The following is a 25,007-nucleotide window of genomic DNA, read 5'->3' as shown; positions in this document are numbered from 1 at the left end:
TGGCTCTACACCCAAGAACTCAGGTTCCGGCAGGAGAGAGATGAAGCATTTATTCGTTATTGTGGTAAATCCTGAGTGCCTGCCACATGTTAGGTGCTGTTTTGCAGGCACAAGGGTGAACCAAAAAAAGACAACCCCCTTCCTTCATGCAGTTACATTGTAGAGGGGGAAAGCCAATAAATAACAATAAAAATACATAGAATGTTTGGAAGGGAAATAAACTGGAGCAAGGGCTAGAGCAGAGAATTGAACAAGCTAAGGACTTTGGATTCTCACTAAGATGGAAAATGTAAGGAAGGTTTTGACAAGAGTCACATCAACTTGTTCTAGGAGGATCACTGTGGCTCCTTTGTTAAGACTAGATAAGGGTCCCGAGAAGAGAAGCTGAGTTGGATTTGTGACATACTTGAGGGTAGAGCCAACAGGATAATACCGGTGTGCTAAAAGGACGGCACAATGGATGCATCCCTGGGGCATAAGGGGAACACTGAGGAGGGGCACCTCACCCAGCTATGGGTGTGCGGAAGAACTTCCTGGAAAAGGAGATGAACTCTTGAGGCTATAGAAAAGTGAGCCAGGTGGGCTGAGTAAAAGAAGCTGTCAAGTTACATTGGCCTGAAGAAAACATGAGCTGGTGAAAACATGAGCTGGTTTCATGTCCCTGGAGGGGAAGGCAAGGCAAGGGATGGAATAGGCCAGTGGGCTATTAAAGGCCCAAACAGCATTTCCAATGGACCCAGTGTCATATTAGGACTTTCACATGTTTTAACTCATTCTCAACAAAACCTTAAAATAGATATAATTATTGTCCTCATTTTACAAATGAGTAAATAGACCCACTTACATTGACTGGACCAGGACCATCCAACTAAGTAATCGGTGGTGCTGGGTCCTCAACCCAAGACTCATGAGGACCCCTGAACTCCTTAAACATCCAGGAAGGTACATTCAACAAACACCCATAACCCCCACCCACCATAGTGCAGGGCCAGCGGGCTAGGGGAGGCAATCCCAGGAGGAAGGCAGGTGCATTTTTTTTCTACAACCAGCCCCTACTCTATCTGGTATTCAAAGGAACTGGATCTGCCCCAGTGCAGCATTGTGTGTGGTGACCCCATCACAGGCCAACGCAGGGCCCCACACTTGGAAGGGACCCCAGGCCTGGCTTAATTCTCTGATACTGACTTTTTTTAATTACTTTTTTTTTTTTTTAAAGATTTATTTATTTAGAGAGCACAATCGGGAGGGGCAGAGGGAAAGGGAGAGAATCTAAGCGGACCACACTGGGCGTAGTCAGGGGCAGGGCTTGGTCACTCCACCCTGAGATCAGGACCTGAGCGAAACCAAGAGTTGGAGGCTTAACCCACTGCACAACCCAGGGGCCCTTAAATTCTCAATCTTTTTTAAATAAGGGGCACCACATTTTCAAATTTCACCGTGAAAATTAAGTAGCCAGCCCTGACTATCCCCAGTGCCCTCTACACTGGACTTCAAGGGCAATTGAAGATTCTCCACCATAATGTCCAAGAGGTTGGTGCCCCTGTCACGTGGGTAAGATGCAGGGCCTTCTCAGTAGGTACTAGGATACGAGCATTCCCATACGTGACCGCCCCCCGCCCCCAGGCTGGAAGCGGCCCGGCTACCCTAACGCGTAGATAAGGCTGGGAAGACTTGGTCGGTGGGAGGGTGGGCAGGCTCACGGGGACGGAGGGCGCGCGGGGACCGGAGCGGGGGTGGAGGCGTGCGATCTGGGGCGCTGGCGCGTGGTGACAGCGAGCAGCGGGAGATCGGAGACGGGGCAGCGGGAACCTCAGGCGGCCGAGGCCAGGGCGCTGGCACCCGACGACACCGAGCCGCGGGCGCGCCAGGAACCCGGCGGCGGGAACAGGGGACGCGCGCGCGCCCGGGGCGGGGCACGCTGCCCGGCTCCTCCTCCGCGCCTGGCCCGGCCCGGCCGCCGCTGCCTCTCCAAACACCGCACAGGTCCCAGGAAGCAGCGCCCGAGGAGGAGGAAGCGCAGGGGCCGGGCGGCTCCCTGGGTGCCGCGGCGCGGCTCCCGCATGGAGCCCAACGTGCGCTTCTGGATCACCGAACGTCAAGTACGGCCTGGGCCCGGCGCGGCTGGGGGCGGGGTGGCCCTGGGCCCGGTGGAGTCACCGCGCGGAGTCGCCGGCTGGCCCGGGTGACCTTGGGCAGGCCACGTGGTCGCACCACCCGCCTTCCCGCCTCAGACCCCGGGGGGGGACGAAGGGGAAACCCAAGAGTGCAGGATGCCGACAGCCACGGCGGTTACCGCGTGTCACCTCTGCCCCGGGCCTGGCTAGCGAGGGTCGCCACAAGGTCGCCCTGCCCTGGGGAGTCAGCCCCCCCGACCCCCGCGGGTGTCGGCCCTCTGCTGCCTGAGCTGTTGCTGAGCATCAGGTTGGAAAGGAACAGGTGCTCCCAGGAGCCCCCAGCCTCCCGAGCTCGGTAGGCTCAGCCACTCAAACGACGCGGGGGCTGTGGGCAGCCGGCGAGGACAGAAGTCGCTCCGGCCCCGCCTCCAGGCGGGGACTGGACGGCGCTGCCCAATGGCAATGTGATGGGAGCCATATAGGTCATTTAAAATTTTCTAGTAACCACATTCAGGAGGGTAAAAAGAAACCGCTGAAATTAATTTTAATGTATTTAGCCCAACAAATATAAAATACTAACATTTCAACACATAATCGATATAAAAATTACTAGTGAGATATTTACATGCTTTTTTTTCCTAGAAAGTCTTTGAAATCTGGTGTATATTTTACACATACAGCATACTTCAGTTTGGCCTGGCCACATTTCAAGGGCTCCATAGCCACATGGAGCTAACTGGACAGTATAATTCTAGGGTGTTCTCTTTCAGCCTTACCTAAAGTAGGGCCCAGCGGGGTTTTAGGTGGGGAAGTTGAAAGGGACAGGGAGCTCATGCCTCCTCCACGTGTGAACCGAGCAACCTTTACTGAGGCCTCGCTGGGGGTGTCCGGTTCTTTATGACTCAAGTTAATCCTTGTAACAAGGATGAGGGTAAAGAAACAAATTCTAAGACTCTTCTAGGTAGTTGGTTTAAGGTCATTTGTGGGATGTGGACTAGGCCCATTTGACCCCAAAGTCCGGGCTTTTAACCTTCAAGAGTAATTTGGTATGGAAGTGGTTAAGAGCACATACTACTGAGTCCTTTCCTGGCTGGGTTTCCATGGGTACGTTCATGAGCTTTTCTGTGCCTCTTTCCTCACCTGTAAGATCCCAGGGATGTCCCGAAGATTCCAGGAGCTGCTTTGGTTAGAAGGCCCTGTTAGGGTCTCATATCTTTTTTGTTGTTGTTGTTCCTGCCACCATTAACCTCTCTGGTGCTCTTTTCCCTCTTAAGTCTTTTATTCAGAGATTTCTTCAGTGGACAGAATTGTTGGATCCTACAAATTTGGTTGTTTCAATTGTAAGTATTTCCTTGTTTTTGGAAATAAGACATTTTACATTTTATTCTGAAATGTGAAGACTGCGTCCCTTTGAAAGCAGTTGAAACAATCCATATATATTGTTTTTATTCCTTCCGAATGAGCTTGTTAGACTGGAAGGTTTATAAACAAAAGCAGACAGATAACACCAGGGTTGGTACTGCCGTATCAGAAGGGATCAAAATAAGTCCCTGGTAATAGGATAGACGGACAAAGGTGGTCACCGGCCTAGACCTAGGGTGCTAAAGGAGGGGTGCGGCAGGAAACTGCGGGAGAGTGTTGAGGTAAGGCCAGACAGAGGGGACAGTAATCAAAGCCCAGGGGAGAGAGCAGGTCGTCTAGTCGGTGGGGCTTTTAATGCAGGGAAGCAGGCAGGTCCTCAAGGGCCTTGTGTGTCCTTCAGATGGGAGGGGTTTGCATTTGGCCTGCAGGGCGAGGTGGTGAGGTTTGTGTTCCAGAGGGTCTCTTTGGTCACCAGGTGGCGAGTAATGAGGGTTTGAACCAGGTGTGGCCGAGGGCTCAAGAGGAGGAGATACCGTATCAGCAGCAATAATCCTTCAGGGCTGGACCCACAGGGACACTCCCATCCTTGTGCTCAAGATGTTCCGTGCAGCCTTGTTTTTTAAAAAACAACCTGAATCCCCATCAGTAGGGAAATAGAGAAACAAATGTGGTATATTCATACAGTGGAATACTAATAAAAGTTAAAAGTGATGATCTAGTTATCAATGTATAATATTAAGTGGAAACTATATATGATGCTAAATGGAAAACATGTCTACAGTGTTTAATGGAAAAAGCAGGATGCATAAAGTACATTTATGCAAATTCCAATATAAAGACCCAGTACTACATCTTTGTTATAGATACATGTATTCGTGTATATATAAGTATTAAAAAGTGGACTAGAAGTTAATACCTTGAACTCATAATAGTGGTTATCTCTGATAGAATGGGGAGACACGAAACTGGGGGTGACGGCTTTTGGGGAAAAAAAATTGGAAGCAAATATGACTGAATGTTTACTGTTGTTAATTCTGGATGAGGGGATTATGAGTATGTACTCATTTCATTGTCTTTTCTGTATTTAATTATTTTTTCTCAAATTAAGAAAAAAATGGGGCACCTGGGTGGCTCAGATGGTTAGGCGTCTGCCTTCGGCTCAGGTCATGATCCCGGGGTCCTGGGATCGAGTCCCACATCGGGCTCCCTGCTCCTTGGGAGCCTGCTTCTCCCTCTGCCTCTCTCTCTCTCTCTCTCTCTCTCATGAATAAATAGATAAAATCTTTAAAAAAAGAAAAAAATGAAGAGGGGCGCCTGGGTGGCTCAGTCGTTAAGCGTCTGCCTTCGGCTCAGGTCATAATCCCAGGGTCCTGGGATCGAGCCCCACATCGGGCTCCCTGCTCGGTGGGGAGCCTGCTTCTCCCTCTCCCACTCCCCTCGCTTGTGTTCCTGCTCTCGCTATCTCTCTCTCTCTGTCAAATAAATAAATAAAATATTTAAAAAAAAAAAAAGAAAAAATGAAGAGAGGAAGTAAGCCCAAATGGATCAGATGTGGGAGAGAGAGGAGGGACTTCTAGGTTTCTAACTTACAGAGCCAGGCAGATGGTGGGAGCACTCACAGAGACAGCTGACATCAGCTGTCTGGGGGGAGGGGGAGGTGGCAGCCACCCGTGGGTCCAGCTGCTGGAGCTCTAAGTCTGAGTGACACACAGCACTATCCTCATGGAAACTCTCAGGCAGTAGAGAACCTTGGCTACGAGTTGCACTGAAATCAGGTGTGAATGAGCATGTGATTCCTAAATAATTTGGACAAATCTAAATCAGGTTGAGATCATTGCTTGATTTCTTTCTATCTGATTATAGGAAAAAATAGAAAAATCAAGGCAACTATTGTTAACAAATGAAGATGCGTCCATACGTGACTTGGAGGACCAAAGGGTATGTTTCGTGTGCTGGGTTCAAGGTTGGATGTGGTTGCCTTCAGGAGATTTCTCCTTGCATGGTCTGAAATCAGGTGGAGTTTGGTCATCGTAAACACTGCCCAGGGGATCTGCTTTTCAAAACTGGGTTAGTTTTTTTTAGATGTAATTAGAACTCGTTCTCATAAACCAGATTACTAGTAGGAGGAACTAGTATTAAGGACGAAAAAAAAAATCCTAGGGTTCTTCCTATGCTCAGATATTAGTGGGGATTCTCTGTGGCTGATCCCTGCAGCCCATGGCAAACTCCAGAATTCAGGCAGGCCTCTGAAGTCAGAATCTGTTTCCCATTAGAGGCAGTGTTCCGGGTCAGGGTTACATTCCTGCCCCAAGACTTAAACCAAGTATTTGTTATCTATCTTGCTGTATATGGGGCTTTCCAGAGCCCACAAATACCAGTTCCGTGAGGGAGCCTGTGGAAAGTGCACATATTTATGTTGGTTTGATGTTTTTTTTAAGAACTTTATGGGGCCTCTGGGCTCACAGCCTAGCTCTGAGGCAGGTGCCTTGGCTAATGGCATGGTGTGTCACCTGCAGACAACCTGCTCTTCTCTGAGCCAGGGGCAGGCAGGATTTAGGGACTCACCCGAGGGCTAAGTTAGGTGTTGGTCTTGAACCCTCTCCAAGGTAAGAGACTGAGGACTTTTTGGGGCACCTGGGTGGTTCAGTTGGTTAAGCGTCTGCCTTTGGCTTGGGTCATGGTCCCAGGGTCCTGGGATTGAGCCCCGCATCAGGCTCCCTGCTCATCGGTGGCCTGCTTCTCCCTCTCCCTCTGCCTGCTGCTCCCCCTGCTTGTGCTTTCTCTCTCTGATAAATAAATAAATAAAATCTTTAAAAAAGAGAGAGAGACTGAGGACTTTTTAATGTTCTGGTCATTCTCTTTCTGTGGGTCATCTCATTGCTTATTGTCAGTTCATTTGTTTGATTCATTTGCTTCATTTATTTTGACTTTTCAATCTGTGTGGCACTGAACAGTTCTGGTCGTCACTTTTTTTTTTTTTTTTAAGATTTTATTTATTTGACAGAGAGACACAGCAAAAGAGGGAACACAAGCAGGGGAGTGGGAGAGGGAGAAGCAGGCTCTCCGCCAAGCGGGGAGCCTGATGCGGGGCTCAATCCCAGGACCCCGGGATCATGACCTGAGCCGAAGGCAGACGTTTAACGACTGAGCCACCCAGGTGCCCCTGGTCTTCACTCTTGAAAAGGCAGAATGAAGATGGCACCAGAAATGAGACTGGAGAAGAGATGGGGTTTTTTTTCCTCTCTTTTGCTGCCAATTTACCTTTAAAAGCTGTTGCTTGTTTTTTCTCTTTTCAGGTAAAAGACGCTTGGAAGAGAAGTCTCGTAAGTTTCAGCCCTTTCCTAATTTTTAGCCTCCTACAAAAACAAAGCCGAACATCAGACTAACCTTTGTGTTTACCTTTGCAAAGTCAACCGTGCATCCTGACAACAGCAAACTGATTCCCGTTCCTTTTCGACCTGCAGGTGAGCTGATTCTAATTTTCAGAAATGGGTTGGGAAAACATGGTTTGTTTGTAACAGTTCAGAAAGTCTGCCTGCCTTTTTTTTTTTTTTTTTCCTGGAAGGATTTCTGAGTGTGAGTCTGGAAACCACAGCTTAAAAAGGAGGTTTGCATCAGAGTCTGGGTTTGATAGTGGAAAAGAGTAGGTTTGGGACCCAGAGCTGCGTCCAGTCCTGTGGAAAGATCTGGGGAGTTGGGGGTGAGGGCACAGGCCTGGGTCTGGAACCTGCTTTGCTCTGTCACCTCCCAAGAAACACACCATCATTTCGTTGATGGTTCCAGAACTTGTAACTCATAAGTATTTTAGATTCCACGTAGTATTCTCTCTTAACTATGATGAGGGGAGGGGCGCCTGGGTGGCTCAGTCGGTTAAGCATCTGCCTTCAGCTCAGGTCATGATCCCGGGGTCCTGGGATTGAGCCCCACGTTGGGCTCCCCGCTCAGTGGGAGCCTGCTTCTCCCTCTCTCTGCTGCTCCCCCTGCTTGTGTTCTCTCTCTCTCTGTCAAATAAATAACTAAAAATCTTAAAAAAACTATGATGAGGGGAATAAAACCCATGATTGTACAGGGCCCTTTTAACTATGAAGTTCTCTCGGTTATAAACAAGAAACTGGAAACAACATGAATATCCAACAATTCAGACTATAGTTAAATAATTCATTAAAAAGATTGACGTACGGGGCGCCTGGGTGGCTCAGTTGGTTAAGCGACTGCCTTCGGCTCGGGTCATGATCCTGGAGTCCCGGGATCGAGTCCCGCATCGGGCTCCCTGCTCAGCGGGGAGTCTGCTTCTCCCTCTGACCCTCCTCCCTCTCATGCTCTCTGTCTCTCATTCTCTCTGTCTCAAATAAATAAATAAAATCTTTAAAAAAAAAAAAAAAAAAAGATTGACGTACATCCTGTGTGCCAATGTGGAAGAGTGGATCTCCAGGAACTAGTATTAAGGAGAAAAAAGGCAAAGTATAAAACAGCATATAGTGGTCCTCTTTGTGTGAATAAGTATCGTGAGCACAAGAGAGTGTGGGAGTTTGCATCTATCCTGATAGACGTCATGAAGGAAAAACACTTGTTTCTCCTCTCGATGCTTCACTTTTTTTTTTTAAGCCTATCCATGTGAGTTGGCATTTTTTTAAGTTTATTATTTTTAGTAATCTCTACACCCAACGTGAGGCTCAAACTCACAACCTCCGAGATCAAGAGTTGCATGCTCTACTGACCGAGCCAACCAGGTGCCCCTGAGGTTTCACTTCTGATACCAGATGTGCAGGCTTTTCCCACCCCCTTCAATTCTGTGACCCCAGCAGCGTGTCCTACAGTTTTAACGCAATTCTGACACTGTCGACCTGGAGGTGGCAGCAGACCCCCCAGGTGAAGGGCTCAGTCCCACAAGACCACCCCACTTCCAGCGCCAATTGAAAGTCCAGATTCTCTCCTGTACTTCTGACCAACCGGCTATAAATTGGAGTTCTCACACCTCCCTCCTTGGGTTTGAAATTGCTAGAATGGCTCACAGAACTCGGGGAGACAGTTTACTTACTAGGTTCCTGGTTTATTATTAAAGGGAACAGATGGAAGAGATGCACAGGGCAAGGGAGGCTGGGGAGGACGGAGTTTCCACACCATCTCCAGCACCGCACATGCTCAGCAAGCCAGAAACGCTGTGAGAGTGGAGGCTTTATTAGTATGGTTGACTAAATCCTTGGCCACTGTGACTAGCCCTGCCTCCAGCCCCTTTCCCCGCCCGAGGTGGAGGCAGCGGGTGGGGCTGGAAGGTCCAACCCCCTCATCCCCCAGCTGGTTCCCCTGGCAACCAGCCCCCTCCTCGGAGGCTTTCCAAAAGTCCCCTTATTTTATTTTAAGATTTTATTTATTTGACAGAGAGAGACACAGCGAGAGAGGGAACACAAGCAGGGGGAGTGGGAGAGGGAGAAGCAGGCTTCCCACCGAGCGGGGAGCCTGATGCGGGGCTCGATCCCAGGACCCTGGAATCATGACCTGAGCCGAAGGCAGACACTTAACGACTGAGCCACCCAGGCACCCGCAAAAGTCCCCTTATTAACATCAACTCGGGGCACCTGGGTGGCTCAGTGGTTATGCGTCAGCTCAGGTCATGATCCCAGGGTTCTGGGAATGAGCCCCGCATGGGGCTTCCTGCTCAGGGGGAGCCTGCTTCTCCCTCTCCCACTCCCCCTGCTGTGCTCCCTCTCTCGATGTGTGTCTCTTCAAATAAATAAATCTACCTTTAAAAAAAAAAGAAAATCAACTCAGGCGAGGTGGAAAGGGGCTTGCTAGGGTAAAAAAGACACCCATTTCACCTTTTTATTGCTGTTCTCAGGAAACTCCAAGGGTTTTTGGCTCTCTGTGCTAAGAACAGGGATGAAGAGCAAATCCAGGTTTCTTCTTATAAACGACAGTATCACGAATGTGCTAAGTTCCTGGGGAGGATGAACAGGTTAACCGCTTTGCCTCCAGTGAGAGGGACTGGAAGGCCGGAGGGTGCCTCGTTAGGTCTTTCTGGACGGTGCTGACTGAAATGCTAGCTGCATGCACATAGTTATTATTAGGAAAAATAAAAGAATGAGTACAGACTGTCCTTTGGCATCCGTGCCTTCAGGCTGCCAGAGGGAAGGTTCTTGGGTGGGCGACTCCCCTTTTTGGCCTCTTCCCTGCACCTGGGCAGCAACGGTCACTGATCCTCTTCTCTTCTTTGCCAGCTCTCCTACCTTTCACGGCGCCCATGGTGAGTCAGCCTGAGACCCCAGGTGTAGGAAGATGTTGCTCATCTCCTAACCTCAGTGGTTTGTGATCTCCAGCTCTGGACCCCTGTCCCGCCATGGCCTGGTAGATGGCTGTGGATTCCCCACCTCTGACCCTTGTCTGCTACTCACTGGCCTTCACCCCGCCCTCACGCTTACCCAGTCAGGCGCCTCTCGAAGGTCCCAGTGTCACAAGGTTATCCTTTCTTGGGATGCCTCGGGTGCGCAGAGCACTTCCGAGGAGATGGACGACAGGCTCCCTGCCTCAAACCCACAGAATAGTCCATTACCTTCTCTCCCTTAACCTTCCTCCCCCGTACACGCCCTCACCTGGGACCTGGAACTGCCCCCCAGCGAGGCGGTCCCACCTTGACTCTCATGAGGTGCTCTCCCAAAGGGACAGCCTTCCTCTGTCACTTCCTCCACACCTGCCCTGTGTCTGTGTCCACTCGTGAGTGCGTACTCCTCAGCTGCCCCGCCCTGCTGCATCTCACATCTTGGAAGCAGGGACCACTGAGACCGCCCCCCACGTGTCCTCAGTGTCCTGTGGGTGTTTGCTGAGCATTGCGCGCCACCACCCGGTAGCCTCCTTGTCCCAGCGCCTGGGGAGAGTGGGGTGCTCAGCGCAGTGTCTCCCCTGGGAAGGTCTTTGCTCTCCCTCCCCTCCAAACACTTAAAACTCTGCTTTATTTTCTTAAAAGATATTTTTCTCGATGCTGTCAGTAAAGAGTCTGAAGTCCCTGATTTTACCTCAGGTAAAAACTATTTCTATTTCATGATTCCTGAGTTCTGTTGTGCTCGAATGACCGTAGTGTGTGATCTATGTGCCTTTCTGCAGATTTCCTTCTATACCTACACCACAGTGTTCAACATTGTCAATGGAAACGCAAGTTATGTGAGTATTATGAGGCCCAGGGGATACGCAATTCGGTGTTACTTCTTTTGGAGTTTGTTTGTTTTAATAATCCTTCCTGGGTAAAACCGTGGTGTTTGCTGAATACATACTTTTGTTTCTTCCTTAGAATCGTCGCCTACATGAGAGTGTGTTACTAGGGACAGGAGTGATTGCCTCTTCCTCCTTTTTTGGAGTGGGTATTTTAAAAATCTATCAAATCTTTTTTATTCCTCAGAACAAAAGAAACTATTCTGAATTACAAATTTGTTTCAAGTTAAACAATTTAGAAAGTATGGCTAAGGCGCGCCTGGGTGGCTCAGTCAGTTAAGCATCTGCCTTCGGCCCAGGTCATGATCCCAGAGTCCTGGGATCAAGCCCCGCATCAGGCTCCCTGCTTAGCGGGGAGCCTGCTTTTCCCTCTCCCTCTGCTGGTCCCCCTGCTTGGGCTCTCTTTCTCTCTGTGTCAAATAAATAAATAAAATCTTTAAAGAAAAAAAGAAAGAAAGAAAGTATGGCTAAGACACAAGAAGGGAAATGGTCACCTATAATCCCATCACCCCCTAAGTAAGCATACGAGTACCCCAAGTCTCTAGGCATATACTTAGTATTCTTACCTTTTTAAAAAATTGACTTAGGCTACATAAACATGTTATACAAGTTGTGTATTGCTTGGGATGTCAGGACACTGATCGTTAAAAATATAGACATTAGAGTCAGATAAGCCGGGGTTGGCCTCCTGGCTCAAACTCTTAGCAGCTCCGAGACTCCGGACAAGTTACCTCCCTAAGCCTCTGACGATCGGGCGAACACCTCAGTGTTGCAAGAATTAAAAAATAACACAGAGAGCGCTTGCAGTGGCCTGACCTGGGATAGGAGCTAGGTTGACACCAGCTCTGTGCTACTGGGTGTGTTCAGCTGACTTTGGGTCCTTTGCAATGACGAGTTTTCTCTCTTCTTCTTCTAGTTATTCCCTCGTTTGCTCCAGATGCGGCTGAATCACGTTCTGTTGAAAAAAGCCCTTCCCGTCATCATTCTCAGTAAGCAGGAAGCATGTAATCTTTGTGGTCCTTGAGTCTCCCTACATCTTGAGGGACAGCCCAGTCCCTTGGCCACATGGTGACTGTTGACAGCTGCTGTTTGCAGCTTCTTGGGGCCTCCAGGCCCACATTAGGTCCTTGGTCTGAGAGGTGACCCTTGCTCTGTTGGTCTGCTTTCCATTGTCAAAGGGTGAACACGAGCCCGGGAATACAAACTCGCTCTAAAGACGGTGCCAGCCCTCTGCATGTTTAATTTCACTTCGTCCTGCCAAAAACGTGTGGGTAGCAATGTCATTATTCCATTTGCAGGTAGGGAGGCTGAGGCAGGGGCACTTTCCAGAACTGTCCTAGGGTCAGACACGGAGGCGGCGGCAGCCTAGGGGGCTCCAGCCTGGTGGGCCGACTCCGGTGGAAGTGACGGAGATACTAGCCAACTGTTTGAGGTTTGCCAGCCTGCAAGTTCACTAGTTCACACTCCAGATTTGAGTTTGGAAATCGTAACAGTTTGAAGGCTTGGCAGAATGATCTCAGTGGTAAAATCGGGGAGAATGTTATAGAACCCTGGTCAGACAAGCTAAAGCAAAGAGGGGGGCCGTATTTCAAGGACCCAGGGATTTGTACTGGAATCCCGTCGGGGGGCTGGAGCCTGGCCGGACCCAGGACCCAGGACGAGGAGGCCAGCGGTTCTGACCCAGCTCTGCAGCCCCCAGACGGAGCGAGATTGGCCAGCACATGCCGGCTGACCACCTGAGGGTCGGGGCAGCGTAGCCATCAGAGAAGGATGCTTGACACCAGAAAAGATGTTCCTTCGCTGGAGCAAACTCGCCCTCTGTTGCGCATTTTCTTCTTCACATACACAGCCCACATCAGTGCAATGAATGTTGTCGCAGTCCGAAGTCTTGAGCCCATTCGAGGCATTGAAGTCATGGACAAGGAAGGCAATGTCATGGGCTATTCCAGGAAAGCCGGGACAAAGGTAGGGGGACGCTATGGAGCCCTAGCTGGCTTGCCTTTTGGGAAGAGCATGGAGTTGTCTGTTTGAGAGCTGGGAACAAAGTCACGTCTCCCTTCAACCTTTCCCTATCCTGTTTTCCCTCATTATGCAGAGGGAGCAGTTTTACATTTTGCACCACGATGTTAAAAGATGGTGCATTAGTCTGGGTTCTCCAGAGAAACAGAACCAATAGGATATTGATTGATTGATTGATTGTAATTGGCTCATGCAATTGTAGGGCTCGTAGGCTAGTCAAGTGTTGGCCCCATCTGCAGGCTAGAAACTCAGGAGCCCACGCAGTGGTCTTCAGGCAGAATTTCTTCTTTGGGAAAACCTAGATTTTGCTCTCAGGGTTTTCCAACTGATTAAATGAGGCCCATTCACACTATGGAAGGTAATCTTATTTGAAGTTAACTGATCGTAGATGTGAGTCACATCTACGTGGCATCACGGCAGTTCGTGTCTGATCAAATTCCTGGCTGCTCTCGCCAACCAGGTTGACACGTATGACTGACCGCCGCCGATGGGCCTCCGCCAAATGCGAGCCTGTGTTGGCCGGAGGTCAGAAAAGATGGCTGCTCGTTCAGTCAGGAAATACATCATTGTTCGGCTCACAAAGCATATTCCACTAAACCCTGTCTGTGAGTCACAAAGCTGGATTATAAACTATCACATGTGTGCCACCAGATTCCTGCCAGACCATTTATTCAGTGGCATGTCTGAAAATAGTGGCCACCTTCCTAAATGAATTACAGTAGAAACACAGTGATTACAGGTAACAAGGGGAGAAGTAGCTGCCAAAAATAAAATAGCTCGCTTTTGAAATAAAGGTTTTGTGCCCAAGAGCCACCCTAATGAGACCTTTTTATTGAGAGATAATTTACATACTATAAAATTCGCCCTTTGTGAGAGTATAGTTGGATGAATTTTCGTAAATGTAAGCAGTTATGCAGCTTTCACCACAGTCCAAATTTAGAACATATTCATCCTAAAAATTTCCCTCATGCCCACTGAGTCACCCCCTTCGCCCACCCCCGGCCCCAGAGAACACTGAGCTGCTTTATGTGTTCACAGTTTTGACTTTCCAGAAATTTCATGTAAGTGACGCGTACAAGTGTTTTTTGTGTCTGCCTCCTTTCACTTTTGAGGTTCCTCCAGCTGTAGTGTACCTACCAACAGTCTGTTGCTTTTTCCTGCGGAGCAGCGTTGCATGTATGGATGTGCCGACCCCATTGCGTATCCCTTCCCCAGGCTGGGGGTATCTGGACTGTGTCCAGTCTGGGGCTGTTCTGCATAATGCTGCTCTGGACGTGCACAGGTCTTTATGTGGACGTCAGTTTGCGTTTCTCTGCAGCTCCCTTTACCTGCAGGGTGTTAGGGCTGCTGTGAACCGTGCACACAGCTGAAGAGAAGAGTGAGAGCAGGTGTTTAATCGGTGAGTAGCCCCGCGGCACGAGGCGCCTGAGCAGGTGCTGTGCTAGGCTCGGCTCGGCCACGCCCTCAGCCGCTCGGCCACGCCCTCAGCCGCAGGCTCACTTCTCTCTGGGAGGCCCGAGTGCTCAGCCTCCCAGGAGAGGCGGCCTCGGGCCCGTGAGCTGTCTGGATTTCTAGTCCCTCTCTCCGGGAGGAACTTCATTTTCTGCATGAAGGCCAAGTTAGGGTAAAAGAAAGATTTGATGCTCTGCTTTTTTTTTTTTTCTAAGTTTATCTTCCTCTGAAGAACAGAGTCTGCAACTGTGCGTAAGCATAAGCATTCTTTCATCATTTCCCTGTCACCAAACGGTCTATTGTCTTTGGCTAAAATTTCAGAAAGTACGCAACCAGCAATATCTGATTGTAATAAGGCACCTTTGATCAGATTTCGGGGGCCAATCTGTACTGTTTGCCCTTGGCTGGGCCCGGTGCCCCTCAGGACGGGTGGTCGGTTCGCACACAGGCAGACAGCCCCACTGAATCACACCACCCTCAGCAGCCACTTCTCTCTTCCTGAAGTGGAGCGATTTTATTTTATATTCCTGAAAGTTTATTTATTTATTTTAAAGATTTTATTCATTTATTTGAGACAGCGAGCGCCCGGGAGAGAGCCACACGATTGGGGGGGGTGGGCAGAGGGAGAGGGAGAAGCAGGCTTCCCGCTGAGCAGGGAGCCGGATGCGGGGCTTGATCCCAGGACCCGGAGATCATGAAGTCAAAGGCAGATGCTTCACCGACTGAGCCACCCAGGCGCCCCCTGAAAGTGTATTTTTTTAAGAGCTACCCCCGTTAGCCCCTCTGTCCCCATGGGGAAAGGCGTTCCCTGCAGAGGAATCGGATGAGCTGAGCGTCAGTGTAAGAAGCAGAGAGCAGGCTGCCGAGCTGGGGCGAGGAGCCCAGAAGGCAGGCTGTAGCCCCGTCCTAGGAAGCCAGAAGTGGGAAAGAGGGTTGGGAGGGGATGGTCGAGTGTGTGTGTGCCTGTTCATGTCGTGCACAGCAGTGCTGTATGGAGAGTTGTGACTTACCCAGGAGTTGGCTTCGGAAGTTAACATGCGAGTGTCATCTGTGGTCAGGATTTCCCTTGAGAGCCTCTCTTACATTGCCCTTGAGTACGTGTGACCTTGTGCACCTAACCCATATGGTCAATGACATGTTTAAATGCTCCATATGTAGAGTAGTGTGTATTATAGGACAGATGACAAAACGTTACAAGCTACACATGTTTGTGCGAAGTAAGATTTTATAGCACACTTAGTGACACAAGCGAAAGGTGGGTGCATACAGGTGCATGGTCCGTGTGGGTGTGATGCCACACTGGTGCCCTCTGAGCTGGACTTCTGGAGGGTTCCTCCCCTCGAAGGGGTGAGAGTAACTGGGGAGCTGCTCGGGATCAGGAGGCCAGTGTCCGATTCCTGGACTGAAAGGAAAACACGCAGCAGTCCTCGGTGGCAGATCCAGCATTCCCCCCGAGGGGACGAGTTTTCTGTAAGCTGCCTTTGCTTGTACTTAGTGATGGGGTGGTTGGCAGACCGATGGGGAGACCACGGTGGAGTCCGCGGGAGGTAAATCCCGGCACCAAGCCCAGCCATCCTCCAGCTCTGTGCCCGGAGGGGCTGTCTCCACCTCTCCACGCGCAGTATTTTTCTAAGTGAGAGAGGAGAGCTGCTGTTTGCTCATCTCTGTCTTGAGTGGCAGGATCCCTGGAAACGGTCCCACTCCATGTGCTAAGATGCTTCCTTTCCATTTCCGCTAGGCCGTTAAAGATACAGCAACATCCAGAGTAGTGCTGTTTGGGACCTCAGCTTTCATCCCTGAAGTCTTCTCGCACTTTTTTGTAAGGTAAGATGCACGCTCATCTCCCCAGGTGGGAACGAACATTTGACACTCAAAATCCTTACAAAACTTGTCAAACACTGAACCTGGTGGGAGGGATAGGAAGAAGTTTGCTCAGTTGCCTTCCCGTTAAACTCTCTCCGTCACAGCTTAGACAGTAGGATTGATTTGGGGCAGGCGTGGAAATCCAGAGGTGCACGTTCTTCAGCCCCGGTCTCTCGCCCAGGCCCCGTCCTCAGCTGGCTCTGTGTCCCCGGGCACGGCCCCTTGGGTCTTGAATGCCGAGCTGAGGTGATTTGCAGGTTCTCCCAGCTCTGATGTGCTGTGAGGATTGCTCCGGCCGGTCTTCCCCCTTCATGGCAAGCGTGTGTTAAGTTAGCCTAAGTGGCCCAGGTTTAGTGGACCATCATCCCTTTTGAGAAGCAAGAAGTGGCCTATTAGCAGGAAGGCCTGGGGGCCGGCTGGTGTGAGAAACCCAACACGCAGTGGCTTAGGCCAGAAGGCAGATGTGTTGGTTTAGATCCTGGCTGTGGGCAGGGGGCCCACGTAGGCTGTGGTCGCCGAGCAGAAGCTCTACTCCTCCTCATCTTCATGGTGTCAGCTTCCTCTGTCCTGCCACATGCTGGCCTCTTTGTGTTGCTGAGGGACATGACTGCCAACACCTCCCAGCTCATATCCTCCAAGCGTCCTGGGGAGGGATGAAAAACACAGCAAACCCCAGCGAAGGCAGAGAATGTCTTTCACTCAGTTCCCAGACTCCCAGGGAAGGATTCCGTTGGCCCAGATGGGGTCACCTGAACCAATCCCTCCGTCCAGCGTGGCGAGCTAGGAAGCCTTTGTTAGGACCCCGGAAGGATTGCATTTTCAAGAAATAGCAGCATGCTGCTTAGAGCCAAGTGTTACTTCCCGTGGTCCACCGGTTGGATGGGGGTGGAGACCTCTGCTGGCCCAGGCTCTTCCTGGACCACTCTGGCTGGGTCAGAGCTGGGGCGCCTTTGGAAGCTGGGGTCCTCCAGTCTGTCCCTTGAGCCCACATCGAGGCACCGGCTACCTGGGGCGGAGAGATGGTGCTCGTTTCCCAGTGGCCCCCACAGCCACAACAGTGTCCATGCTGGAGTGACCTCGGGGGCTCTTCTGACTCAGCCCTTGCATCCTGCGTGTGAAGAAACCCAAGACTCAGGAGGGGGAAGGGACTCGCCCGAGACACCTGGTCTATCGGTGCAGACCCCAGCCGGACCCGGGACCCTGGGTCTCTGACTCCCAGGCTGGGGTTCTTCGCATCTTCCCGTGCGGTCTCTCACGCCCTCAGAGGTCAGGGGCAGAATGTCCCATCGTGTCAGTGGAGCCCAGCATCTAGAACCTGGCCTCTCACTCTTGAGCCATGGGATTTTGGGCTTAACCAGTCAGTGGACTTCACTCGTTTGTGTGAAGGGGGTGATGATAGCACGAACCTCAAAGGGTTGTGGGGGATCAAATGGGCAGTGCCCGCCAAGTACTTAACCGCGGGCCTGATGCACAGGCTGCTGGTATCTCGTGTTTGTGGGTGAGGGGAACCAGGGCGTGGGCCTGCAGCTGCACGCCAGACCGTCCGAGCCGAGGGCCAGCCTCTAAAAATGCCTGGTAACCTTGTCTCTTACAGGACCCAGTTTTTCCGGCAATATCCGTGGTCATTATGGACCTTCAAGCTGTCTTGTACTGTCTTAGTAATGGGACTGATGGTGCCGGTTTCTTTTAGTATATTCCCACAAATTGAACGGGTAAGTGCCCCCTATTCAAATTTCTCTCAAAAAAAAAAAACAAACCTCAAAACCCTTTTTCTTTTTTTAAAGATTATTTATTTATTTATTTGAGAGAGCGAGAATGAGAGAGAGAGAGAGTACATGAGAGGGGGGAGGGTTAGAGGGACAAGCAGGCTCCTCGCCGAGCAGGGAGCCCGATGTGGGACTCGATCCCAGGACTCCAGGATCATGACCTGAGCCGAAGGCAGTCGCTTAACCAACTGAGCCACCCAGGTGCCCCAAAACCCTTTTTCTTCTCCTCGTTGTAAGAGTAAGATAAATAATTCTAAAAAATCTGCAGTTTTCAAAAGTTATAAAAATAACTTGATTTAATCCCCCCCCTCAGATCACTTCTGCAGTTTTGGATTCTGTGTTTCTTAGTGGTATATCAGAAGCATTTTTCTGGGACATTTAAAAACCTTTGAGATATTTTAAGTACTTCCTAATATTCCATAGTGATGCCCCATGCAGTGGCACTTTCTGCAGTGATGGACATGTTTGATCCGTGTGCTCACACGGCAGCCACTAGCCACGTGAGGCTGTTGAGCACCTGCCATGTGGCTGACTTGACCAAGGAACCGAATTTTTATTTTAAGCTGTGTACTCACAGGCAGCTAATGATTCCTGTGTTACTGCGGTTGTATCGCCGGGGATATATTCTACTTTATGATGAGTCAGATGGCCTAGATTCGAATTCCCACCTCCTCCATGACCTTGGTCAATCTGCTTCAGTTCTCTGAGATTCAGTTTCCGTATCTGTTAAAGAGAACTGAAGACAGTAGTATCTCTGCAAAGGGTTGTCGCTGTTGTTGAGGACATTGCTGATGTAATAGGTATTATTGAGTTCTGGCATTTCTTTTTTTTTTTTTTTTTAAAGATTTTATTTATTTATTTGAGAGAGAGAGAATGAGAGACAGAGAGCACGAGAGGGAAGAGGGCAGAGGGAGAAGCAGACCCCCCGCTGAGCAGGGAGCCCGATGCGGGACTCGATCCCGGGACTCCAGGACCATGACCTGAGCCGAAGGCAGTCGCTTAACCGACTGGGCCACCCAGGCGCCCGAGTTCTGGCATTTCTTAGGTGGAAATTTTAAATGCTTGTTTCTGCCACTGAAGTTAAAAATCAGTGATGTCTTGGGGCGCCTGGGTGGCTCAGTCGTTAGGCGTCTGCCTTCAGCTAGGGTCACGGTCCCAGGGTCCTGGGATCGAGCCCCGCATCGGTCTCCCTGCTTGGCGGGAAGCCTGCTTCTCCCTCTCCCACTCCCGCTGCTTCTGCTCCCTCTCTCTCTGTCTCTCTCTCTCTCTCTGTCAAATCAATAAAATCTTAAAAAAAAAAAAAAAATCAGTGATGTCTTCAAAATTCTGGAATGAACTCGTTCCAAACCGAACTTATGTAATTTTAGGTTCACAGCGTCATTAATTCGGGCAACTCTGCTAGCACATAACAGAGAAACTTTAAGTTCTCTTAAATGGTTGCTATACTCACTCTGAGGGTGCTGAGGGGCGGGATGGGGTGGGCAGCTTCTCAGTAAAATAAAATGTTAGAAAATATATATATATATTTTTTTAAGATTTTATTTATTTATTTGACAGAGACACAGCGAGAGAGGGAACACAAGCAGGGGGAGTGGGAGGGGGAGAAGCAGGCTTCCTGTCGAGCAGGGAGCCCGATGCGGGGCTCGATCCCAGGACCCCAGGATCATGACCCGAGCCAAAGGCAGACACTTAATGACTGAGCCACCCAGGCGCCCCAAAATTTAGAAAATATTTTTAACCGTCCCAGGCCCACCTATTAGGACATGGTTTGTCACAGTAAGATTACGGTAACAGTGAACCCTTTTGCGAATACTTATTTTGGATTGCCTTGGTACTCAGGAGTGGAGCAGGTGGCTGATCTGCAGGTTAGGTCATTGACAAAAGTCTTTAAATCTTGGGGGAGTTCCTGCTGCCCTGCTTCCTTGATCTGGCTACCCCCCGGGCTCTTGGATTCAGTCCACACACTTACAAAGGGCCTCCCCTGGCAGACCGGAAGCGAGGTGCTGGGGTCAGCCATGAGTAAACAGGGTCTTGCCCTTGAGTAGCTCTGAGAAAGCAATGGCATGTGGCCACCACGGGCTTTGATTTGGGGACCTAGGGGGAGGAGGAACCACAGAGCCCAGGAATCCTGACCTGGCTGAGGGTGGGGGTGGTGTGCTTTAAGAAGTCCAAGGGAAGAATCTTTTGCAGAGCTCCCTTTGCTGGCATGGGGGAGTCAGAATCTAGAATCAACGAGTTTGTTGTTAGGTAATTGGGTCTCTTTCTGGTTTGTCTTGTACATGTCATCATGGATCGTGGGATTCACTTTTGCGATGTTAGGAGTAACTCGGTTCCTTACTCTGTGATAGCATTTTGGTCCTTGGCTCGTGGCTGCTTTCTGTGGCACGAGGTCACCCTTCTTATGGAAAGGCGAGATCCAGGACAGCCTGCCAGTGGCCAGAGCAACCCTCTCCACTTTACCACCGCCACTCTCACCAGCCTCCTCGAGTCAGGCGGCCACTAGACTTAAAGTGACAGGGCTGAATGCATGTGTTTGGGTCGTGAGGGAGACCCTCACTGTGGCCAGTGAGGGAGAGACCCCCGCACACAGGTAGCCGCAGACACAGTGGGATTGCAGGGGACACAGACACGCACCGGGGCGGTGTGGGCATGACAGAGGCAGCGTCGACAGTCGGAGGCCGGGGGCAGTGGCAGGGCAGGTTAACAAGTGTAACTTCTGTTTATCCAGCACCTTCTGTGTCCTGGGGGCTCTGCCAAGCAGTCGCTCGTCTTCAAGACAACGTTTCATTTTCCCATTTTACAGATGATGAGCCAGGGGCACGGGAGAAGATGAGATTCCCCTGTGGGGCGTGCAGCTATGGAGTGGCGGGGCCAGCTGGTGAAGGACCTCACAGGCCCCCCACGGTGATAGAACTTTATATGGAGATGATGAAGGAGAGGTTTCGAGGGGGGAGTGGCTTAGTCAGGTTGTATTTCAGAAATACCACCCTTTGGATGCCAGGCTGTCAGTGGGGCCAGTCCTGGAGGCTGGGAGGACAGCTGGGGGGCTGTAGAAGTTTTCTGGCTGGAGGTGATGGGGGATTTGGAGTAAGTCCATGCTAGTCGGTTAGAGAGACAGAGTTGAATTGGAAAAGTTAGAACCTGTGAGCATTCAGACTGCGGGGGGAAGTGAAGAGAAAGGGACCCGGGGGGGCACCCGTATGTGTGGTTTAGGTTCAATGCCAGTAGCCAGGGGGGAGGGAAGAAAGGGCTCTGTATTAACTAGGATTACATTTGGTTGGAACTGAGATCAGAATAACAGTGACCTCAACAAGGTGAAGGTGTATTTCTCCTTCACATAGAAGTTTGGGAGTCATGAGCACGCCACGCACGTGCACACACGAGGTGTGCCTTTCCACGTCAGCTTGATTCAGTCATAAAGCAAAGTTAATCACAACGATAAAGCAGGTTCAGGATTCCAAGCTCATTGACATGTCACCAGGTGATAAAACTTGGCTTCTTACACAGCGCACCGAGCAGAACGTAAGACAAGCCACACAACAAACAAGATAAGAGAAGGGTGTAGGAAGCTAACGAACGAAACGCCAAGGCAGTCCGTGGGCGCGCAGTTGACATGAGGCCCCGGTCTGGTCTGGGTCAGCTCCTCGGCACTTGCTGCTTCTGGTTCAAGCAGGGAAGGATCTCGGTTCTGTTCGGAGATCTGGCAGAGCCTTCGGCAGCAGATGCCTTTAAGTGGTCAGACATAGAGGGGTCACGTTTGAAGAGTCTAACAGCTTGCTGCAAAAATTCTCCCCTTTTAAGAGGGATTTAATTGGGAGGCGCCTGGGTGGCTCAGTCGGTTAAGCTTCTGACTTGTGAGATCAAGCCCAGTGCTGGGCGTGGAGCCTGCTTAAGATTCTTTCCCTCTGCCCCCCACCTCCTGTTCACGCGCTCTCACGCGCTCTTTCTCAAATAAATGAATGGGTGGATGGATGGATTCATTCGGTCCTGGGCCCCTGCAGACCTCCTCTGCTTCTGCTTGTTACCGGTTCTGGGGTGTCAGCTGATGCTGGTCCCCACGATACCTCGTAGCTGGTATGTTTAGCCTCGTACCTTTAATTGCTTGCATCATTGCCTCACAGGCTCCCATTTGACGTGAGAGACTCCATCTTGCTCTCTACAGTGAGGTAGCCAGCCCAGTAAGGAAGCTATGTGTCATGGAGTCCCCAGAGGTCTCATTCCTTCCAGCTCAGCAGGCCACCATCCCTAGGGTTGGGCCCCATCTTCAAGGTGCAAGATGGCACCTTCCTCATTCCACTTGGCCAGGTGGCACTTCTACTTCTGGTGCATTGGCCAGAGATTAGTCATGTGGTCAAAGCCTTACTGCAAGGGAAGCTGGGGAATGAGGTCTTATTCTGGACCTACTTAAAATTCTGAGGCCATAGAAGAGAGCAGGTGGGGCAGATGCTACAGGTTTTTGCAGAAAGGGTAATGCATCACATATGGAAATAATGCTTATCTGCTAGAAAGTAAACATGACTGAAAGGCTGTGGGGAAATTAGGGAAAGAAGAGAATTGCCAGCTGATCCAGGAAGGCTGCATGGAAGCGGGAAGCTTTGGACATGGATGGATTTGAACAGAGATCGGGGAGGGAAGAGGGCATTCCAAGTGGGGGTATAGGAGAGCTGAGGGGTCCAGTGTAGCTGGGCACATGTGGCTGAGTGTGACTGGCAGGATGCTTGGGGCCGGATGGCAGGACGTGCACGGCCAGGCCGAGGAAGCAGGCTGTACTCTGAAGGCAGCAGGTGGGTCCTGCAAGGCTTGAAGGGGCTCTCGGGCCAGAGTAGAGGCAGGAAATGGAGTCCATCTCGCCTCTCGAGCCTCTCCCCACCAACACCCAAGTAAGTCTTAGCATTTGCTGGACCTTGAAAATACCTTGTTGATCCAAGGTGGACCCAGAGGTGGCTGAATGGTGGTCCTGAGCCAGTGGGGGCCCTGCCTCCTTGTCTGGCCTAGGGTGGCCAGCTCTGCTTGTCGAGAAATCCCAAGGCCAACAGGCCCCTGCCCAAGACTGGGATATTCTTCTCAGACATACCACAGGCTGCAGCGACCTTCTGGTCTGGAAACTCAAGGACCTTAACGGGGAAGCTTGTCCCCCTGCAAAACTCCTTTTCCGCTAAGCCGCCCCTGCCTGCCACTCTCAGCTAGTACTTCCGCCCCCTTGCTAGGCTAGGACCGTGGCTGGGTTATTAGGGGACTGTTGTTGATTTTGTTAGGTGTGATGACAGCAGAGCAGTTACATAACAAAGTCTTTATCTTTCGGAATTTCCCACTGAAGTATTTGTAGGTAAAATGGCAGATCTGAGAGTTGCCTTCAGATACTCCAGAAAATACCTCCAAGCTGGGTATGCTGGATGAAAGAAGACTGGCAGATTGTTAATAAACCGGAGTGATGAGTATATGAGGGTTCATTACATTCTTTCTGCATTTGTTTATATTTAAAATTCTCCATAACAAAGTGTTTCGGAAGTCATGTGTTGTGCTATCGATTGGACATCACTGAAAAAAGTGGGACTGGGAAACAGATGCTTTCTGAATTTTTTAAACTTTAGAGGCAAGGAAAGTTCTAAAACAAAAAAATATGAAGAGTTTGACTTTGTTTTTCAGATACAGTGCAGTGAACTTGAAAAGGAAATTCAGTCTGCAACAGAAGAAACAGAACTCTTCTATAACAGAGGGGTGTAAGGATGTGTTTTCGGTGAATTTGTTTGGTTCCTGCTTGAACACCTTCCTCTCTGCTCGAGCTGTCCGATCGAAGAACTCTGCAGCAGGTCTGGCACCCGAGGCATCTGCGCCCACAGGTTGCCTTCCAATGACACAGGCCATGGCCCTTTCAAGGCTGTTGCCTGGGCTTTCGAGCCTGGATGGAAGGAGAGAAGAGAAAGGAGAGGCCGTTCTGTCTGACCCACCCCATGGGGCTGCAGAAAGAACGGCTGATGGAAGAGTCCATTTTCTATGTGTTCATCAGCCTCTGAAGGACACTGTGAAATGACTAATAAACTTACCAAAAGAGGCCCGCAGATTTGGTGCCAGGAGGTTCTGGTGCTGGCCAGTTGTTTTGGTTTTCACCGTGAAGGAGGCAGGGTCATTGGCCAGTGAGGAGAGAGAGGAGGTGGGTGGCTGAGGGCAGAGATGTTAAGCAGTCCAGAACGGGAGGAAGCTGAGGAGGGAGACAGGGTGGCTCTGGGACTCAGAGGCCTTCAGCGCTCACCAGAGGTTCCTGTTACCTTGAGATGGGCCATCAATGGAATGCCCGGGCCCTGGGCATGGTGGACCCTTCTTGATTTTTTCGAACACTCAACTTTTGGTAAGTTTATTAGTCATTTCACAGTGTCCTTCAGAGGCCTCCTTGCAAGGCCAGCTGTGCCCTCGGCTCTGGGCCCCTCTGGCCGGATTCCCTCAGGGCCTGGTTCTGCAGCTGCCGGGCCTCCTCCCTCCTTCGCAGTCACATTTGAACTACGTGACTCACCAGCCTTATTAAACAAGCAAACATCCTTCGAGAGCCAAACTTGGTCAAAGACTGTCTCCCCTCACCGTTTCCACCCCACCTTCCACTCTGCTAAAACTGCCCTCCTCCGGGCCCCACCGCCACTCTGCTGGGTGCTCAGACCCAGCCCTGGGCTTGCTCCCCTGAGCCACAGGCCCTTGTCCTGCTGCACTGGGTGCTCCGCCATCCACAAAGCCACTTGAGACCATCTTTTCCTCCCAATCTCAGAAAATGGCACCGCCACGTAACATCACCCAAGAGCACTGGTGTCCCCCTTACTCCTCCCCTCCCGAGGCCTTTCACAGCTGACCCCAAGGTGTCGGGTCTCTAAGCCCCTTTCCCAAGCCTGCCCAGGGCAACAGCATCCCCTGCTGGTATTCCTCTCTCATCTTCTCTGGCTCCTCCAATCCATGCCCCAGCCTGCTCTGACAAACACCTGCGTAAAAGCCTTAGCCGGCTTTCCAGTGCATCAGTTCAAGTCCAGATTCCCTGCCAGGCAAAAGCCTTAACCTCACTCATCTCTTGCCACTCCTTTTCCTCACTCTGGACCAATACCCCGTTCCTCATATGGACTATGGTCTTTCCTTCCTGGACCTTCATATCAGCTGTTCCCTGCCAGGCTAACTCTTGCTTATGCATCAGGTCTAACTTAGGCATCACTCCCTCCAGGAAGCCTTCCAGGATTCACAGTACTGAATTAGGTGC

At 50.6% G+C, this 25,007-nt stretch overlaps 1 protein-coding gene across 2 annotated transcripts; it reads left to right on the top strand.

Moving 5' to 3' along the window:
- Positions 1 to 1,918: 1,918 nt before the first annotated feature.
- SFXN4 (sideroflexin 4) lies at positions 1,919 to 23,850 on the top strand. 2 transcript variants are annotated; one of them, XM_045878955.3, is made up of 14 exons: positions 1,920 to 2,099; positions 3,389 to 3,454; positions 5,340 to 5,414; positions 6,773 to 6,799; positions 6,886 to 6,940; positions 9,692 to 9,717; positions 10,435 to 10,488; positions 10,572 to 10,628; positions 10,756 to 10,821; positions 11,593 to 11,665; positions 12,526 to 12,641; positions 15,886 to 15,971; positions 17,605 to 17,722; positions 23,423 to 23,850. In XM_045878955.3, exons 1-14 carry the CDS (start codon positions 2,061 to 2,063, stop codon positions 23,498 to 23,500), a joined length of 936 nt encoding a protein of 311 aa, XP_045734911.1. In that variant the 5' UTR covers positions 1,920 to 2,060; the 3' UTR covers positions 23,501 to 23,850. The 2 variants fall into 2 exon arrangements, with proteins under 2 accessions (XP_064451399.1, XP_045734911.1); XM_064595329.1 differs by lacking the exon at positions 5,340 to 5,414 and having other exon boundaries at positions 1,919 to 2,099.
- The last annotated feature ends 1,157 nt before the right edge of the window (positions 23,851 to 25,007 follow it).

Source organism: Mirounga angustirostris, unplaced genomic scaffold, assembly GCF_029215605.1.
Source record: "Mirounga angustirostris isolate CCGP_5_RB_7025 unplaced genomic scaffold, mMirAng1.0.hap1 SCAF_6, whole genome shotgun sequence".
NCBI lineage: Eukaryota > Metazoa > Chordata > Mammalia > Carnivora > Phocidae > Mirounga > Mirounga angustirostris.
The sequence above is the reverse complement of the archived record's forward strand: the minus strand, read 5'-3'. Positions and strand labels throughout refer to the sequence as shown.